Source organism: Maylandia zebra, linkage group LG8, assembly GCF_041146795.1.
Source record: "Maylandia zebra isolate NMK-2024a linkage group LG8, Mzebra_GT3a, whole genome shotgun sequence".
Lineage (NCBI taxonomy): Eukaryota > Metazoa > Chordata > Actinopteri > Cichliformes > Cichlidae > Maylandia > Maylandia zebra.
Genome location: NC_135174.1, coordinates 28807329 through 28823608, shown reverse-complemented (window position 1 = coordinate 28823608; position 16280 = coordinate 28807329). Strand labels below are relative to the sequence as shown.

Here is a 16280-nt window from a genome sequence, read left to right as displayed (position 1 = left end):
TCTGGTGTTTCTTCAGCGTGATGTGCAACGAGCTCAAGGAGAACATTTTCTGTGCACCTCTTTATGTTCTTTGTGACACTTGAGTGCAGTGACGGTGTCCTGGTATGGATCTGTAGGGACAGTGACACACTTTGTGACCTTTGGAGGAGGGGGCGGAGCCTTGAACACACCATCGTCCTTCTGAGAGTTAGAGGGCTCCTTACTGGAGCCTCCAGCTGAGGCTGAGGCCTGGAGACGGAGCAAGGTTGACATGAGTAAGCTGCAGCTGCTTTGTTTTTGATGCAGGCTGAAATCGAATGTTTGGTCTGAAAGCGAGACTTACGGGAGTCGTCTGTGATCGCGCGAAGAAAGGCGGAAGGGGCTCTTCTTCGCTCTCCAATGTCCAGTGCCTGGCGTTGTACACCGCTTTGGTGGGAGACTGAAAAACAAACAAACATATAAAAACATAAACATCGCAGAAGCTGGAAACAGACATGCAGTTCCTCAAATGGCCACTTGAGGCTTCAGCGTGCACTGTGCTGTGGGTGCTTTTTACAGCAGTATTAATGAAATACCTGACAAACAACGAGCCCTGCTGTGTCGTGGGATGCTACTGAGCACACAAATATGTGTGTGTTTGCACAGCACCAGCAAAAGGATGCACTTGTACAAATCTAACACCGTAGTTAAAGTCAAGGCTTCAAAACCGGAGCCAACAAACCAAACAAAACTAAAGTGTGAGAAGATTACACTGAATAATTCAACTGTTACTAAAGCAAAGCATCTCAAATTCAGGAGAGTTTGGTGGATAACAGACAGAAACCAAGACGCTCGAATCCAGACATGTTCTGAACCAAAGTGTTTAATGTGAGAACCCACAGCAGAGGATTTTTAGGGCAATATGGTACAGGGTCAATATTTATTTTAAATGAGAACAAAAACTAAGCAGCCGTTGTGAACTCCGCTCCATTTATCTGGAACCTGTTATAACCGGTATGACATGCATTTCTGCACACGTGCAGTCGACGTGCCATTCTCGGGGGGGGGGGGAAGAAAACTGACTTAATTTATATTTTTTAAACCTTTTCTGACTCCTGACTTTCTCCAAATTTCTAAAAATATTAAATTCAATATTTCAAGTTCTGTATTTTTACTGTGTCACCAGACAGAAGCCTTTGCTGTTCACCGTGGACCAACTGTTCTTTTGTATCTTTATGATTTTTTAAAAGAACTTTTGGAATAAAAATCAATAAATAAAATCGACTTGAAACAATCGAGGAGAGCAGATAAATAAAAGAGAACATAGTGGATAGAAACTGATGCTCAGGGTGAAGCAGAAACGGAGGAGGGGAAGCGCATTAAACTGAGCAGAGTTTGCCAGCGTTGATCAAACAGCAGGACACACACACGCACACACACTTAAAAAACAAACACACACACCCTCCCACGCCACCGTCCACCCTCATCCTTGGCTCATCTTCTGTCCTCTTTGTATATTTTTGCCAAACCTGTGGTTGGTGGTTGCCGGGGCATTCATAATGAAAAACAAAAGAGGACGAGCGGAGAGAGTTGGCTGAGGAGAAGAGCGGTGAGGAGGTGGGGCGGGAGGGGATTTCTGCACCGCGGGGTTAATAAGCAGAGACAAAGGGGAGTTTGGGGATGAGCTTTGCTGTGCTGGAACATCAACACACCAAATTAAAGCCTGCGACAGTAATCTGAATGACACAGGCAGACACCCAGCCCACCCGCCCCGCCCACCTGCTGCTAAGAAGTATGGGACAGATGAGAGGGGGGTGAACGTGCCGTGTCTCTGCTATGGGCCAGATTAAAAATATTAGAAAAAACAAAAACACGCTGTTTTTGGCATTGCGGGTGTGCATTAGGAGCAAACTACAACTTCACTGCCAAACCTCGTGAATTAGTTATCCCGACTTCACCGGAGGGGTCAGAATGGCAGGAAAACCATGATCAGAATATGAAACTAGTGTAGTGTGGGGAGCATATTAGGTTCGGACAGCTCTCTGATTCTGGCTTTCCCACCAGGGCCCAGTGCCAGAGTGAACATGGAACTGAGAAAGCGAAGAGCAAAGGGCCAACAGTTTGGAGACATTTTATGCATGCCTACAGATTTTCTCTGATAAACTTTTCTCTCCCCGTCAGCTTCTCCCTCTCATTATGCTCGGTTACCACTGATTGGTAAGCTTTCGCTGCACTGGCGCCAACGTAACACGTTGATGTTAACTTGATGAACATCGTTTCATTTCTCCCGTCTGTCCGCTCCTCTCTGCGTGTTTGGGCCGTAAATAACACTCAGTCTGCAGTAAAGACTCCCCAAACATCAGGACTGCAATCACAAAAAAACTTTGCCGTGGCGACGTCATCATGACTGTGTCCATCGGCAGGACGGGTGATTACTCATTCCTGTCATCCTTCTCTGAAGCTCACTGCTGAGAGCACACGCACAGTTGGTGCTTTGCCACCTGCACAGCAGCAGACTCACGGAGGCGGAAAGTAAAATCAAATCCTATGTGAAGCGGATACCAGCGCCGTGTGACCGAACCATGGAAGTTAAGGCGGCGATGCCGCGTGTTACTTTGTGTTAAAGAGCAGGCACGCTCCAGTTATGCTGTTGTGTGCTTGTTTCACCCCCAGCACCCATCCTGTGTGTGTGTGTGGTAATTTTGTAGATTTTATACAAGAGTCTTTATGGTACAGCAGTGGAATGAACGACATTAGGACAGTGGAGAGGGTCACTGTTATGGATGTAATAACCGCTCGTCCCTTAAAAACATTCCCCAAACAAAGCCAGCGCCATCTCCTAAATATGGATGAGCCTGTCCAAGTGTTGTCATTATGGTAACATCTAATATCTCCCAGAGTCCTCAGCTCAATAACCTAACAACGCCCAGGCTCATCTGATGGCACAGACGTACAGTTTACTGTAATCAAAGCAGAGTTCTGACGACTCCACCGTAGGCCGCTCACTTCCGAGGGTTATTATTTTTATAATGAGCTGCACTCCTCTCTCGCTCTCGATCACGTTAATGGGAGATGGAGCGAGATCTGGGCTGTACTGCGGCCCGGGGGAGGGGGTAATACAGGGAGGTAAAAAGTATGATGAAGCGGTCAAGACAAAGCGATGGAGACAGAAATTCAACTGAGAGGGAGGAAAGTTATTTTAGGAGTCAGAGCATGAAACTGGAGAAGAAGAGAGGATGAGAGAGTACATTAAGTGCGTTATTATGCTCCTATGGGCACCGTGTCTTCTAATGCCATTACTGCTTGTCTGTAACAGGGAGGAAATTAACTTCATACTTTGGCACTTCAAAAGTTCTCTGCAGGTGCACAGATTCAAAAGCTATCTCATACCCAGGACAGGCTTCAGACTATCAGAGCAAACCAATCAGGTCATTTCAAAGCGTGCAACTAGACTGCAGTGCAATAAATACGTTTGTGCAGAAGACACGAGGAGCAAAATGAGCAAAGCATTTCCCCTTTCTAAAGCAAAGCCTGTATATAAAAGAAGGCTGCTGGAAGTGCTGTGGATTCTGAAGAATTTCAGTTTTAAAGTGTCTTGTGATTCGGTGTGAAGTTAGTATGTTTCCCACCTCCAAAGTTCCTTTTTCATGTCATACAACCTGTATGTATCGGAGATCTATGAGGTATGACTGTAAAGTTTACATATAATTAGTAGGGTTGGGCAATATGTACAAATTTGCCAACCCGCAATCGTCAGTCCAACAATCGCCGATGGACGATATATTCGCGCATGTGCAGACTTTTTGATGGGCGGAGCAATGTAATCACGCGCAGACTGATTTGTGCGTTTACAACGCAGAAGTCGTCCAAACATAGACGAACTAATCCCCCCCCAAAAACCGCTGTCAGCGCTAACGTGGTTTAAACGCGGTCATCACGATTACAATTTTTAACGCTCTCGACCCATCTTGAGCGCAGAATTAACAAAATTAGGACAAACTGCCAAAATGCGTTGACAAGAGACATTTCAGGGATTTTGACTCCAGATGGGTTAATTGTTAATCGCTTTAGTCGTGATGACGGCGCATTAACGCTGACAGCGCTAAAAATAATAATAATAATAATAAAGTCACCAATTTGGGATTTCTTAGGTTTACGTCTTTTATTTGGTTTAAAGCCAAAGGATGTAACCAAAGCTGTGTGCCGCTCGTGCAGATGTATGGTGCGAGCAAAGTACTCAAACACTACTAACTTGCATGAGCATGCACGTGCTATGCTAGGCTATCACCAGCTTCTACAGCTCCATCAACAAGCACTTGGGCGCACGCTGAGGTGGGGGCATTTGCTCGCAGATGAAAGAGGGTGCTGTTAAAACAGCGCTATTATTTTTTTTTCTGTTGACTGCTTTTATTAGCGCCATCATTATTAGCAAACTCACTCATGGGCAATCAGATAAATAAATCCCCCTTGTAAAAAGTAGTCGTTATATTCGTCCAATCGTCCAACCCTAATAATTAGAAAGGAGGCCATGAAAACTCAAAAAGCTAAAACACAGGTAGCTATCACTGAAAGCAGTCATGCCTCTATAGGAAAAATTAAACAGGTGAGCAATAAGAAGAACACCATGGAGTCTTTGCCTGCTGCAAAATTCAACCGTAACTTTTAGAGGGAGCCTCAAGTGGACATTAGAGGAACTGCAGATTTTTTTCTTAACTTGAGGGTTTGTTGACAGTATAAGAGACATCGAACATTCAACGAATCCTGAGCTGAAAGCAAGTCTCCAGCTGCAAAGATGGGATGGAAGAACAACTTCCAGGTGGAAAACCCCTGCCACTGAAATGAAAGTTAATTTAGATAATGCCTCACATAGATCATTTTGGCATGGGACCCACCTGACATGCTGAAAGAGCATATGAGGTTGCATGAGGCAAATATGAGGCTAATTAGGCAGATAAGATCAGCTGCGATCAACACATCTTTCTTTTTAATCGAGTTTCAGGATTTCAGCTACAACTTTAATTCCTTTATTGGCTCTGCTGAGTCTGCTCACAGTGCTGCAGCGGTCCTTTGCCTTACACAACCTTATAATAAGATGACTCCAATGCATTTGCAGCATGTTAAAGTGAGGGGAAAACAATACTGGATCAGCAGATTCCCAAAGATAGGGCACTAAAAGGACAATCAGCGGAGCAAAAGCAGCCTGCGGTATTAACTCCAGAGGCAGAAACTCTGGTACAAATTACCACATTCCAACAAATCCTGACACGCTGCCGCAAAACTAATTTGGATGCAGAAATCAGTCTTACTAATTAAAACGATAATCACGCGTCACCTTTTCAAACAAAGTTAAAACGCCTGCAAACTAAAGAGAACACAATTAACACGCGGCTGTAATAGAGAGGCGTCGCAGAGCTCATTAGGACAAACTCGGAAAAGTACGGAAGCGGCAGAGAGGCCTGATTAAAAACACTCCTACAGTTTAATGCAAGTAAGTCCAATTAATCTCTCACTTCAAGTTTTTCACCTGATGAGAGGACAGGAGATAAACACCGCCTCAGGTATGAGACGCTGGCAACTCATTTACAGTAATATTAAGATGTGCACTTCCACCGCTGCGGCTCGCTAGCATCGATCCGTCTTCGCTATGAAACGGGGACCCGGCTCTTATGAGATCAATAGTCTGATTTGCAGACGGGGAGGTAGAGGCCATTAGCAGGCAGATAAATAAAAGACTAGGAGTCAAGAAATGTTCAGAAACAACTCTGTCTGTCCCTCATCGATGCACTGATAAACCTCAGCTCTGCCCGCCCCCGCACGCACGCACGCACGCACGCACACACACACACACACACACACACACACACACACACACACACACACACACACACACACACACACACACACACACACACACACACACACACACACACACACACACACACACACACACACACACACACACACACACAGTACTGAGTCATACAGGACGTGGGTGGACAGTCTCGTCCCCACAGGTACATTGAGATCTCTTTCTGTAACAAGTCCTGGTTTTACATTTAGAGATGAGGATGTTTCTCTGAAGAGGTTCATATGGATTAACGAGCTTCTTGATGAAACTCCTTTGTGTTTGGTTTCAGCTGATTTTCATCCGCTCATTCCGTCTGAATTCTTGTTTTATGAAGATGTTCACTGATTGGTTTTACGGGCTCTTCACTCTCATTCATCCTACAAATGTTTGCTATCAGGTTGGATGACACGCTTTCTTCTAGTGAGCACTTTGTTAAATGCTCCTGATTATAATTATGGTGACACTTTGACTCTAATCTCTGCATATCACAATTCATGTTATCCTTCTCATTATCCAGCACGAATATTACAACTGTACGCAATGATCTGCTACTTGGCCTCTAACTAAGCCTAAAGGAGACAACAGCACCAGTAGATTTTATTTACTAATCCATAATGTATGAACCGTATTATGATTTTGGCTCTTCTCAGTGGCTCCTCAAATCCTAACTCTTAAGTTTAACTAGACCATTACTTGTATGACCTTTATTGTGTAACTGCTGAGCCAGACTTTCTATTATCCTCCATGTTTTCTGATGTTTATGTTTCATATCTTTGCAGCTCTGTAACTGTGTGCTTCTTTGGACCTGTCTCCGCTGTAAAGGATTTTACTGCCAAGGGGCTTCCTGGTTAAATAAAGGCAAAATAAAGTTTTAGTCTGGCTCTCTGCACGAGATTTCCTGGCCCACACGTTTGCAGTGCATCCAGGTGACATTTCAACACACTTAAGTCACTCAGCCTGTCACATAAACACTGCAAACCCTCATGTGACTCAGCAGCGGTGTCACGTCTGACCTTCTTTTGTGCACTGAAGATCCTCCGGAGGGTGTCCGGGTTCTTCTCTGCAGGTTTGCCCTGAGGCGGCCTCCTCGGGCCGCTGGCCACCACCCTGAGGCCGTCCTCTGAGAAGTCCAGGACATCTGCAGGGAAACATTTTTTTTAAGTAATTAAATTTGAGATTATGTCACATCTATTTATACTTTTAAAGCCCTTCTCCTGGCCAAACTAATTATTTTTAACAGCACACATAGAAAGAAGCAATATGCTCATGAGCTGCCTGAATCTGAAAGCACACGCTTCTTCATCATGTTTAAATCCAGGAGTTTTTCCACATGAGAGAGAAAAAAAACCATGTTATTAGAAACAAGGTCAAATGAAACTGTGTGTTTGTGAGCTTTAGCTCATTTCCAGCAGTCCTAACAGTGAGCGCCTGCTGGATAGTGAAACAGGATTAGCTGATTGTGTTTGTTGTTAGAGTGTGTCCGTGTGTTCAGTCTATGCTGGCGTGTTGGCTTTCTCTAATGTTTATCCATACACAAAACAACAAGAAAAGCACACACAGCTCCAGTTTTATTCCACCCGATCGTGCCATTTTTACTTTATTCAGCTTTTTTCGTCTTGTCGTTTTGTAAATATATTCTATTGAGCTGTTATATTCTTCTGCATTTAAGATGAGTAATGTGAATGCTCCTCAAACCACCTGCGCTCATAGAAGGAAATACTGTAATAAAAAGGAAAATCCAGATTCAGAGACTCAGAGTTTGATGTAATAAAAGGTGTTTGCTTTAGTGTGCAAGAGACACGAAAAAGAAAAAACCCTACGAGCTGAATGAGGTGCAGGGCAAAATGTGTTGGTGTATTTTGTGACGCTAACCCACTAAAATAAACTGTTCAAACCTATTAAAATCTTTGCATTTCCCTTTTTAAACAAGCTGTGCTTAATGTTTTGGCTGCTGTTACACAGTAACTTCCTTACTTTTGGAATAAATGAAGTGTATCTCATCTTATTCCATTTCATATGGAATTACGGCACACTGTCGTAGCTACAGACTCTATGATGTGACCTTAAAATAATGACAAAATAAAAATCAGTGTTCACTGGAGGACCGCTAAGAATCTCACTCTCTCTTTAAAAGGCTGTTCCAGAAACAGCGCGACTGGCAAACTGGTGTCAGAGGGTTTTCCCAGTCAGACTCAGACAGGCATGTGTCAACAGGCTCAGGGCAGGCGTGCAACAACCCCGTTTTATCATCACTTCACATTAGAGCTGGGCGATATGAGATTTTTTCATATCACGATATGTTTTTTTCATTTCAGGCGATAACGATATCTATCACGATATAAGCCAAATAACTATATTTGTAAGATTTAAATGTGCCGTTGCTCACAAGTAAAATGTGAAATAATCAGCAGCTTGTTTTTATTTAAATATTTATTTCCCATAATAAGTTCAACAGGGTAGATGTACTTAAGGAACATGAGACTTTTTCAGATAAATAAAGGCAAATATTGCAAACTACACAAAAGGCAGCCGCTAAAGCGTTTAAGTTTCAAAATAGGACAAACAAAACAGACTAAATTGTCAATTCCACTTAGAACCAAAATATTAATTGTAAAAATAAATCTTAGTTTGTTTTACAGAAGAACAGACAAAACTGACTAACTTTTGTCAATATCAAAGAAACTGAGAACTAAAAGGAAATTCTCAATCTCTCCTTGTTGTATAGCTGAGCTTTTCAAACAGTTTTAACAGTTACTTTAGTCTGACAAAAGCCGAATGACGAATTAGCGCTTCCAGTCAGAGACTGAGGCTACGTCCACACGTACACGGGTATTTTTGAAAACGGAGATTTTCCGTTTTCGTTTTAAAAAATAATCCCGTCCACACAAAGGCAGAAATGAAGGAAAACGCTGCTATGAACATGCCAAAGCAGCAGGTGGCGCTAGATTCCTAACCGTACCGAAATGTTGGCCAATCAGAAGTCTAGAAGCCTCGGTGGGAAAAAGTAAACAAAGCTGGGGCATAGAAGCAGAACCGAGTCGTATGTGTGGAGGGACAGTAACTGTGTGTATATGTAAGCATTTAAACACTGCAGAGAGTAGAATTAACAGTATTGTAGAAATTCATTTCACTGAAACAATAACGTGGCGCACAGTGTGACGCATGCACCAGTTTATTGTATTTCCAGACTTGCTTTCGGCACAATTTACAGTGCACGCTACTCTGTTTTTTGTCAGACTTGAAATAGCCGAAATACCTTCACACTACGGAACTTCTATGGCTCTTCCGTTCGACAATCTCTCCGGCATTGGAACCATCATCTGTTTTCTCTTCGGTCACGCTCGGTTGATTTTTCTAGTCGGCACACTCATTTCCTCCATTACCCACTGGCTGCTTCCCAAACAAACACACGTGCGGCTTGGCACTTGTGCTGTACGTAACAAGTCACGCGACGTGACGCTGCGGCTGTGATTGGTTCGGCTCTGCGCTACTTAGTTTGGATTGGCTAAACTTTTATTTTTTTTTATTTTAAGAGGACAAGAGCAGCGAGGTCTATCGCGATAGTTTAATTTCTCTATCGAGTAAAAGTTATATCGCGATACATATCGTTATCGTTCTATCGCCCAGCTCTACTTCACATATAAGGCGACGTCCAACTAAACTTGAACATCGTTTCAACTTTGCAAAACAAATAAATGTTATTCGACCAATTTATTCGCCAGAGTTTCATTTCGGTCTTCACTGCTGTCGCTGCAGTCCGTTCCCCTCTCCCTGCTCTCTGAGCACACACCTCACACACAGTGTGAAGCAAACAGAGGCGCCAGACATGAAATAACACAACAGGACCTTCCCAACAAGTGTTACACTGAAGAGATCGAGTGAGCGAGTCGAGCCGACGCTTTTCAGTCGTGTTGGCTTACGTTACCACAGATTATACTTAAATCAGAAATTTTAAATATGAAAAGACAAGAAGCACTCGGAGAATGCTTTTTAAGTAGCTCTATAAATCATTATCATCACTTTGACCTGCAGATCAATGTGTTGACCTTGAAGGAAAGGTCAAACTGAAGGAGAGGTCCATAATCAAGACACCTGATCCAGGTCGGCGAGCTGGGATCAGAATGTTATTTGATACTCAGCTCAGTCCTTCCTTAATTAATTGGATGATATGCACAGGATTAAAACAACAAGCCTGCTCATGTTACCGTAACACTTTGCACACGGCTCTGTGGCTGATTTTGTAAAAAAGGTGGTTTCACGAGATATCCTCATCACTACATCGGCGTTATCAGTCAGGCAGTGTTGGTGTTTTAACCTGTTCGTATCCTGCTCTCCTGCTTCTCAGAGTTCTTCTTGCTCTCCTTGACTGCCGGCCTTTCCTGGACCTCCAGCATCTCCTGGACCTCCAGCCTTTCAAACGGATCTGGCGGGTCATCAGCTGGCATTTCCTCTATGGTGACCACCGGGGTCGCTGTGGTGATGGCGGCCTTCTTTTTGGCCCTCCTCCTCTCCTTAGCCCTGCCGCCGTCGTCTTCAGCACCGTCGCTGTCGCTCATGTCGTCGAAACCGAAGTATTTGATTTTGTAACTGGACCGGCCATCCGCGCTGTCGCTACTGTTCTCCTCCTGCTGGGCCTCCGAGTCCTCAAAGCCAAACAGGTCCAGCTTACTGTCCTTCTTCGACTTGGTCTGGGTCTGCCTGAACCTGCGGAGAGGACATCCAGAGGAACGGCGTTAATATTCTGCTGAGACGACTTAATTAAAACTGAATGTTAATGTGTAAAAGTATACTTGTGGAGAGGATTTTTCATTTCAGGCTTCAGTCTAACGTGTTTCATGATTAGCACGAACATGAAATGGCAAACCACCATATTCTAGTTAACACTTTCCCTCATAAAATGTATCGTTTTCAGCCCAGGTAATGAAAGCAAAATCAATATCAATTTGATTTCTTGCAGCATTTTAAAAGAAAAAAACCCTGCAATTCAGATGGATGGACTTTTTTCTGTGACCAAGGTCATTTAATTCAAATGAAAAAAATTAAATCACCGAGCGCTCGTTCTTCTTGGCAAAACAAAGGGCATTACGCTAACTGCCAAAATATTACAGTGGAGTGGAAGTAAATGAAGTCTCAGCAACTGAAATGAGACCAAAGAGGCCCACGGCCTCACACTGAGACGGAGATATGGTAAAGATGTAAAATGTGTGAAATGAAAGGCATCATAGATGGTTTTCACTGAATAATATGTCCCCGTGCCTGTGAGAAGTCACACAGCATAAACAACTACCTACATGCATTTTTATGTATTTGCTTTATGTTTTTCTCCTCTCAAACGTCTCAAACCTGATATTAAATGACTCTTTGCTTGTTATAATAAACTACTTTGAAACAGTCTGATTTAAATCTGTATTTTCTCTCCAAGTCTGTTACAAATATTTTATTAAGCAGTTTAATATAAAATATTAAAACTCAAAATATGCTTTTAGTGGCTGCAATTTCAAATGAAGTACTCTGGGTGCTTCGTGCTGGCATGTTCAGCATCCAGGTTCTGTTTATGGACCTACTGAATCACTTTCTACAGGTCTGCTGTGGATGTGGACTAAAGAGAATGATCATCAAGCTTTGTGTCCATCACCAGATGTCGCACAACTCAGTTACTTAAAAAAGAAAAAAAAAAAAAAAGAAGAGACAGAGCGAGTTGTTTGACTGAGGGATGAGGTCGATCTGTTGTTCCTAGAGTATTTAGAAGTAGAATGGGAGGCAGAGCCTTCAGTTTTCAGGCCCCTCTTCTGTGGAACCAGCTTCCAGTTTGGATTCAGGAGACACACACTATCTCTACTTTAAGATTAGGCTTAGAACTTTCCTTTTTGCTAAAGCATATAGTTAGGGCTGGACCAGGTGACCCTGAATCCTCCCTTAGTTATGCTGCAATAGACGTAGGCTGCCGGGGGATTCCCATGATGCATTGAGTTTTTCCTTTCCAGTCACCTTTCTCACTCACTATGTATTAACAGACCTCTCTGCATTGAATCATATCTGTTATTAACCTCTGTCTCTCTTCCACAGCATGTCTTTTATCCCGTCTTCCTTCTCTCACCCCAACCGGTCGCAGCAGATGGCCCCGCCCCTCCCTGAGCCTGGATCTGCCGGAGGTTTCTTCCTGTTAAAAGGGAGTTTTTCCTTCCCACTGTCGCCAAAGTGCTTGCTCATAGGGGGTCATATGATTGTTGGGTTTTTTTCTCTGTATCTATGAAGCGCCTTGAGGCGACTTATGTTGTGATTTGGCGCTATATAAATAAAACTGAATTGAATTGAATCTGTTAGATGGAAAACTGGGATACTTTAGACTTCCTGTAGTTCTTGTGGGATATCAGCAGGTGTAGGCAGTTACACATCAAACTGTCCACACTGTGGAACACCCTGACACACAAGGACCGCCGGTGCCCGTTAACCAACCTTGTATTCTGTTGTTCCAACTTCTTCCGCTGCCACCCGGCCTCTCCCAGCTGCGTCGTGCTGCCTGAACCGGCGCTACCGCTACCACAAGCGGGTGCTGCATCAGTCCCAAACTCCTCCACCACTCGGTCCTGGATGGTGACGTTACACATAGATATGGAGGATGGGTGCAACACTGTGTAGTCCCTCGTCCTGCCCTGGCTCCCTCTGCCACCTGTCGTTTTGTTATTGCTGTCAGATGCGGATTTGGGAAGATCTGAGCCAAAAACAGTGGCTGCGAAGCTGCTGGAGTCCGAGGCTTTGCCCTGTTTGTTGGGCCTCCTGTATGTCCGACAGTTCGAGTTCCTTTCAAGTGACGATGAGGTCGACATCTGGGAGTAATCCGACGTCTCAGTGAGGTCAGGGTTGCCCTGCAGGTCGTCGCTGTCGCTGAGGAGCAGCTGTGGAGGAGAGGGGGTCTTCTCGTGCCGAGTTTGCACCGGGTCACAGCCGCCTGCCGTCGTGACGCCCGCCGAAGCCCATGACAGAGTAGGGGCAGGGTTGCGGGGTTCCTGTGTGGGAGAAGGTGGCCGGAGGCCCATTATAACATCCCACGAGTCATAGGTGGATTCTGCCTTGGAGCCAGTCTTCAGGGTGGTGGTCTGGGCGAGGGGCTTCTTGTCGCTCTCAGAAACGTTTTGGTACCACGTGTAGCTGTGCTGGTTCTCTGACGATGAGGACAACAAGCTCTGCTTGGACTTTCCTGAGAATGAAAACAGAGTCAGAGTCAGTGCATCAAAGTCACTGAAGGTACCGGTCATTTTTATGCTGGTCCAGTTCCAGTTTTCACAAGCAAATTTGTATTAAAGATCAAATGGACTAAACTTTAATATTTGAAAGAGGAAAAGGTGCTGCACAAATAACTAGAACAACAATGAAAATACATCTTTGCTGACTGAAAAAACATAAAAACTAGACCTGTGTGCTTATAAAAATAATGAAAAGAAGATAAATATACACATAAAATGTCAGTCTTTATATGCCTGGAGGGGGGAAAAGAAAAGACCTTCACACAGAACCTTGTCTGAAGCCAGCAAAGTGAATTAAAAACAGAAAAATAGTAATAATCATAATAACAACTAATTAAAAAAAATATAATAACTGCAGCTTCATTCTCACCATGACAATGAACCCAAACACACAGCCAATGCATTACACCTGGACACACACACACACACACACACACACACACACACCCCTCAACGTTACTGAAACTATCCCTGAAGACTACGATAGGAAAGTTGCCTCAGAGAGTTCAGGCTGTGCCGAAGGTTAAAGGTGGCCACACCCAATACTGACTTTCAGGTTCATTAGAATTTTAACTGGAATTTATGCTACTGAAGGAAATTTACGCTGCAGTTTGTGACTATTACTCTTATAATCAGTAAGTAAACTGACAATAAACTTCAGGGTTTAAAGGTGAGGCTTTGCTTTTGAAACCTGTTGCAGTTTGTCTACAAACCAGAAAACACAGAATTTAAAAACTAGACAAGAACATGTTGGTTAAACTGAGAAACTTTTCTGCCAACTTCCACCTCCAATGTTCTCTGAGCCGGACTCGAAGGAATGAGACACCGCGTGGTTCTGCATGATGTGTTCTTGAAACCGAATGCTCAAACTTGTTTAAGCAGCTTAGATCTGCTTAAACATCTGCTTGCCAAATAATTCCCCCTCATTTTATTTCTTTAAATTTGAAAAAAGAAAGCCCCCCAACCACACACACATTCTATATGCCCTACATTCACTTTACATTTTACCGCTGAACTTCACAGACACCTCGGCACAATGATGATGCACCCAAAGCTTACACCATTTCAAAAAACACCGTTACGCAATAAAAGCAGGTCACACACACACACACACACACACACACCTGGAACAGCAGCCAGGTCTCACAGCAAACAGTCATTTGCCAGCAGCTGTAATTCTTCAAGAGAATCAAAATGGGTCTGGAGCCACTTCCAGGACAATTCATGCCGTTTGGTTATTAGCACCCCCGGTTATTTGTGTCACTTCTGCCGTGGCACATAACTCACAATGCTTCACTTTCCCCTCTGAGCAAACAGGAAATTGCTTCACGCTGTAGCGTCACATAATATCAGCTTCTGCGGTTTTTGATTCAAGGTTGATTGGTAGCAAATCTGGAATGGAGGCAATTTCAGTTACTTCAGCTTATGATTCAGACTTTATTTGACAAATTAAAAATAAAGAGAGAAGATCAAACACACAGAACGAGCGAGGCTCCCAGAGGACTGCTAAAGGTCCTTAAAGGCCCCACACTCCAACGCCACCAAGGTGTGTACGTCTGTGGACACAGGTCTTTTTCTGGTTAAGATCTAAATGCTGTTTGTTCGTTTTTTCCCCAAAGTGTTTAATCTGATATCAACTGAGTGTAAAACGTATAAAGTGCTATGATTCCTCCATGACTTCAAATATTTTACTGTCCTTTCAAAGCGTGACGTGAACCGAGAGCTGCAGATGAGTCATTTAGTCTTTTCTTCTCAGCCCTCCAACGATTTCTTCTAACTTTATCAAAACAAGTCCACGTGAACGACGCCGTGCAGCTCTGAGGGTTTCCGTGGCTACAACTCAGGTACAGACACAGGTTAGCTATTAGTGTCTGCCAGTTCTACGAAAAACACTCAAGTTATTCTGACTAAATTAACCTAACACATAAATTAATTATCGGACACCTTCATGACGGCTAACCACAAGCAGGGTTGGAAGCAGGCCTTTCTGAGCGCCCTCCAATCCCCTTCTTTTGAACGTGCACGTGTAAAACGTCAAGTCTTAACTAAAGGATCCCAGATAAGCTCTGAGTTTGGCGTTTTTGGAAACCAAAGGGCTCGGGTTTGTTTTTCCAGTCATGTGCTGTTTTTACTGCTGACGCGGTTGCAAAATGTTCTAGTGATTAACACACTTTCAGTTCTTTGGCAGATGGCAGAGCGAGGAGCAACACACACACACACACACACACACACACACACACACACACACACACACACACACACACACACACACACACAGTGTGTGTTCTGTAGCCTACGAGAAACTCAAAATGTTGCTCTGAAGCCATTTGATGATGGAAGCTGATCGCCTTGCATTCCTTTAAAGCCGGGCAGATAAAAATAAGAGTCTGGAGAGGTGACACCTCGGGAAGGTGCAAAGCCGGCAGTTTGCGTACTTTGGCTTTGCGAGGCAGATGGGGCTTGATGTCAGTATGTGTTCCAGCCTGTGTGGGTGTGCGACTGTCTAAAGGGTTTGCAGAGCGGTGTATTAAAAACAAAAATTAGGCAGCACAGAGGTACTCTGTGTTTAATCTTTAACCAGGTAAGAACCACCAAGTCAGAAGGACTCTGGGCTCCAACCTGCACGAGCCTCCAAATGTTTGTCTTGAACTAAAAGTTTAAAGATTCCTTCACTAAAGGAAGAAGAGTCCTACTCTCTGTTACCCTCAATATCATTTAATAACCCGTGTTCATTAACTGTGGAGCCAGCCATTTCCCCCATCAACGAAGACTTGGTTTGTCACCAGTCGGCTTCATTAGTTTCCCTTTTTTTTTTTCCCCCTTTTTCTTTTTTTTTTTTTTTAAATCAGCATTAGTTTAGGACCGAGTTTAGTGTTTGGTTTAGGCTCTCGTCTTTGGCAATAACTTGTCTTCATTTTATTAAAATGCCTTCAAACGCAGCAACTTTGTGAGCTCCAGTAAGTTGGATTCTTTCTACAGCAGTGAAACGTCACAGAAAGTGACTCTGAACTCTGAGAGCGCAACACGTCTGTGACGGGCAGATAAGAGTGAATGTAACCATTAAGATTCTTCTTAGATTCATTGTATCTGAACTTGCCCAGCAGGACAAGTCCTTAAGAAAAAAATTCTGTGGCAGATAAATTTAATTTTATTCCTCCAAACGGTTTTAAACGATGACGCAGCAGCGCTAAATGAACAGGTGTAGCTTCTCAGAATGCCAAATATGACAA

The 16280-nt window shown here is 43.6% G+C and overlaps 1 protein-coding gene across 1 annotated transcript in view; it reads right to left on the bottom strand.

The window, feature by feature from the left end:
* Positions 1-16280, bottom strand: part of waplb (WAPL cohesin release factor b) — a 37800-nt gene that overhangs the window by 16523 nt on the left and 4997 nt on the right. Inside the window, exons 3-7 of the mRNA XM_024803425.2 lie at positions 12263-13004; positions 10122-10510; positions 6820-6944; positions 323-418; positions 58-228 (exon numbers count right to left, since the gene is read on the bottom strand). Coding sequence (XP_024659193.2) covers positions 58-228; positions 323-418; positions 6820-6944; positions 10122-10510; positions 12263-13004 — 1523 coding nt within the window. The remainder of the gene's footprint in view (positions 1-57; positions 229-322; positions 419-6819; positions 6945-10121; positions 10511-12262; positions 13005-16280) is intronic.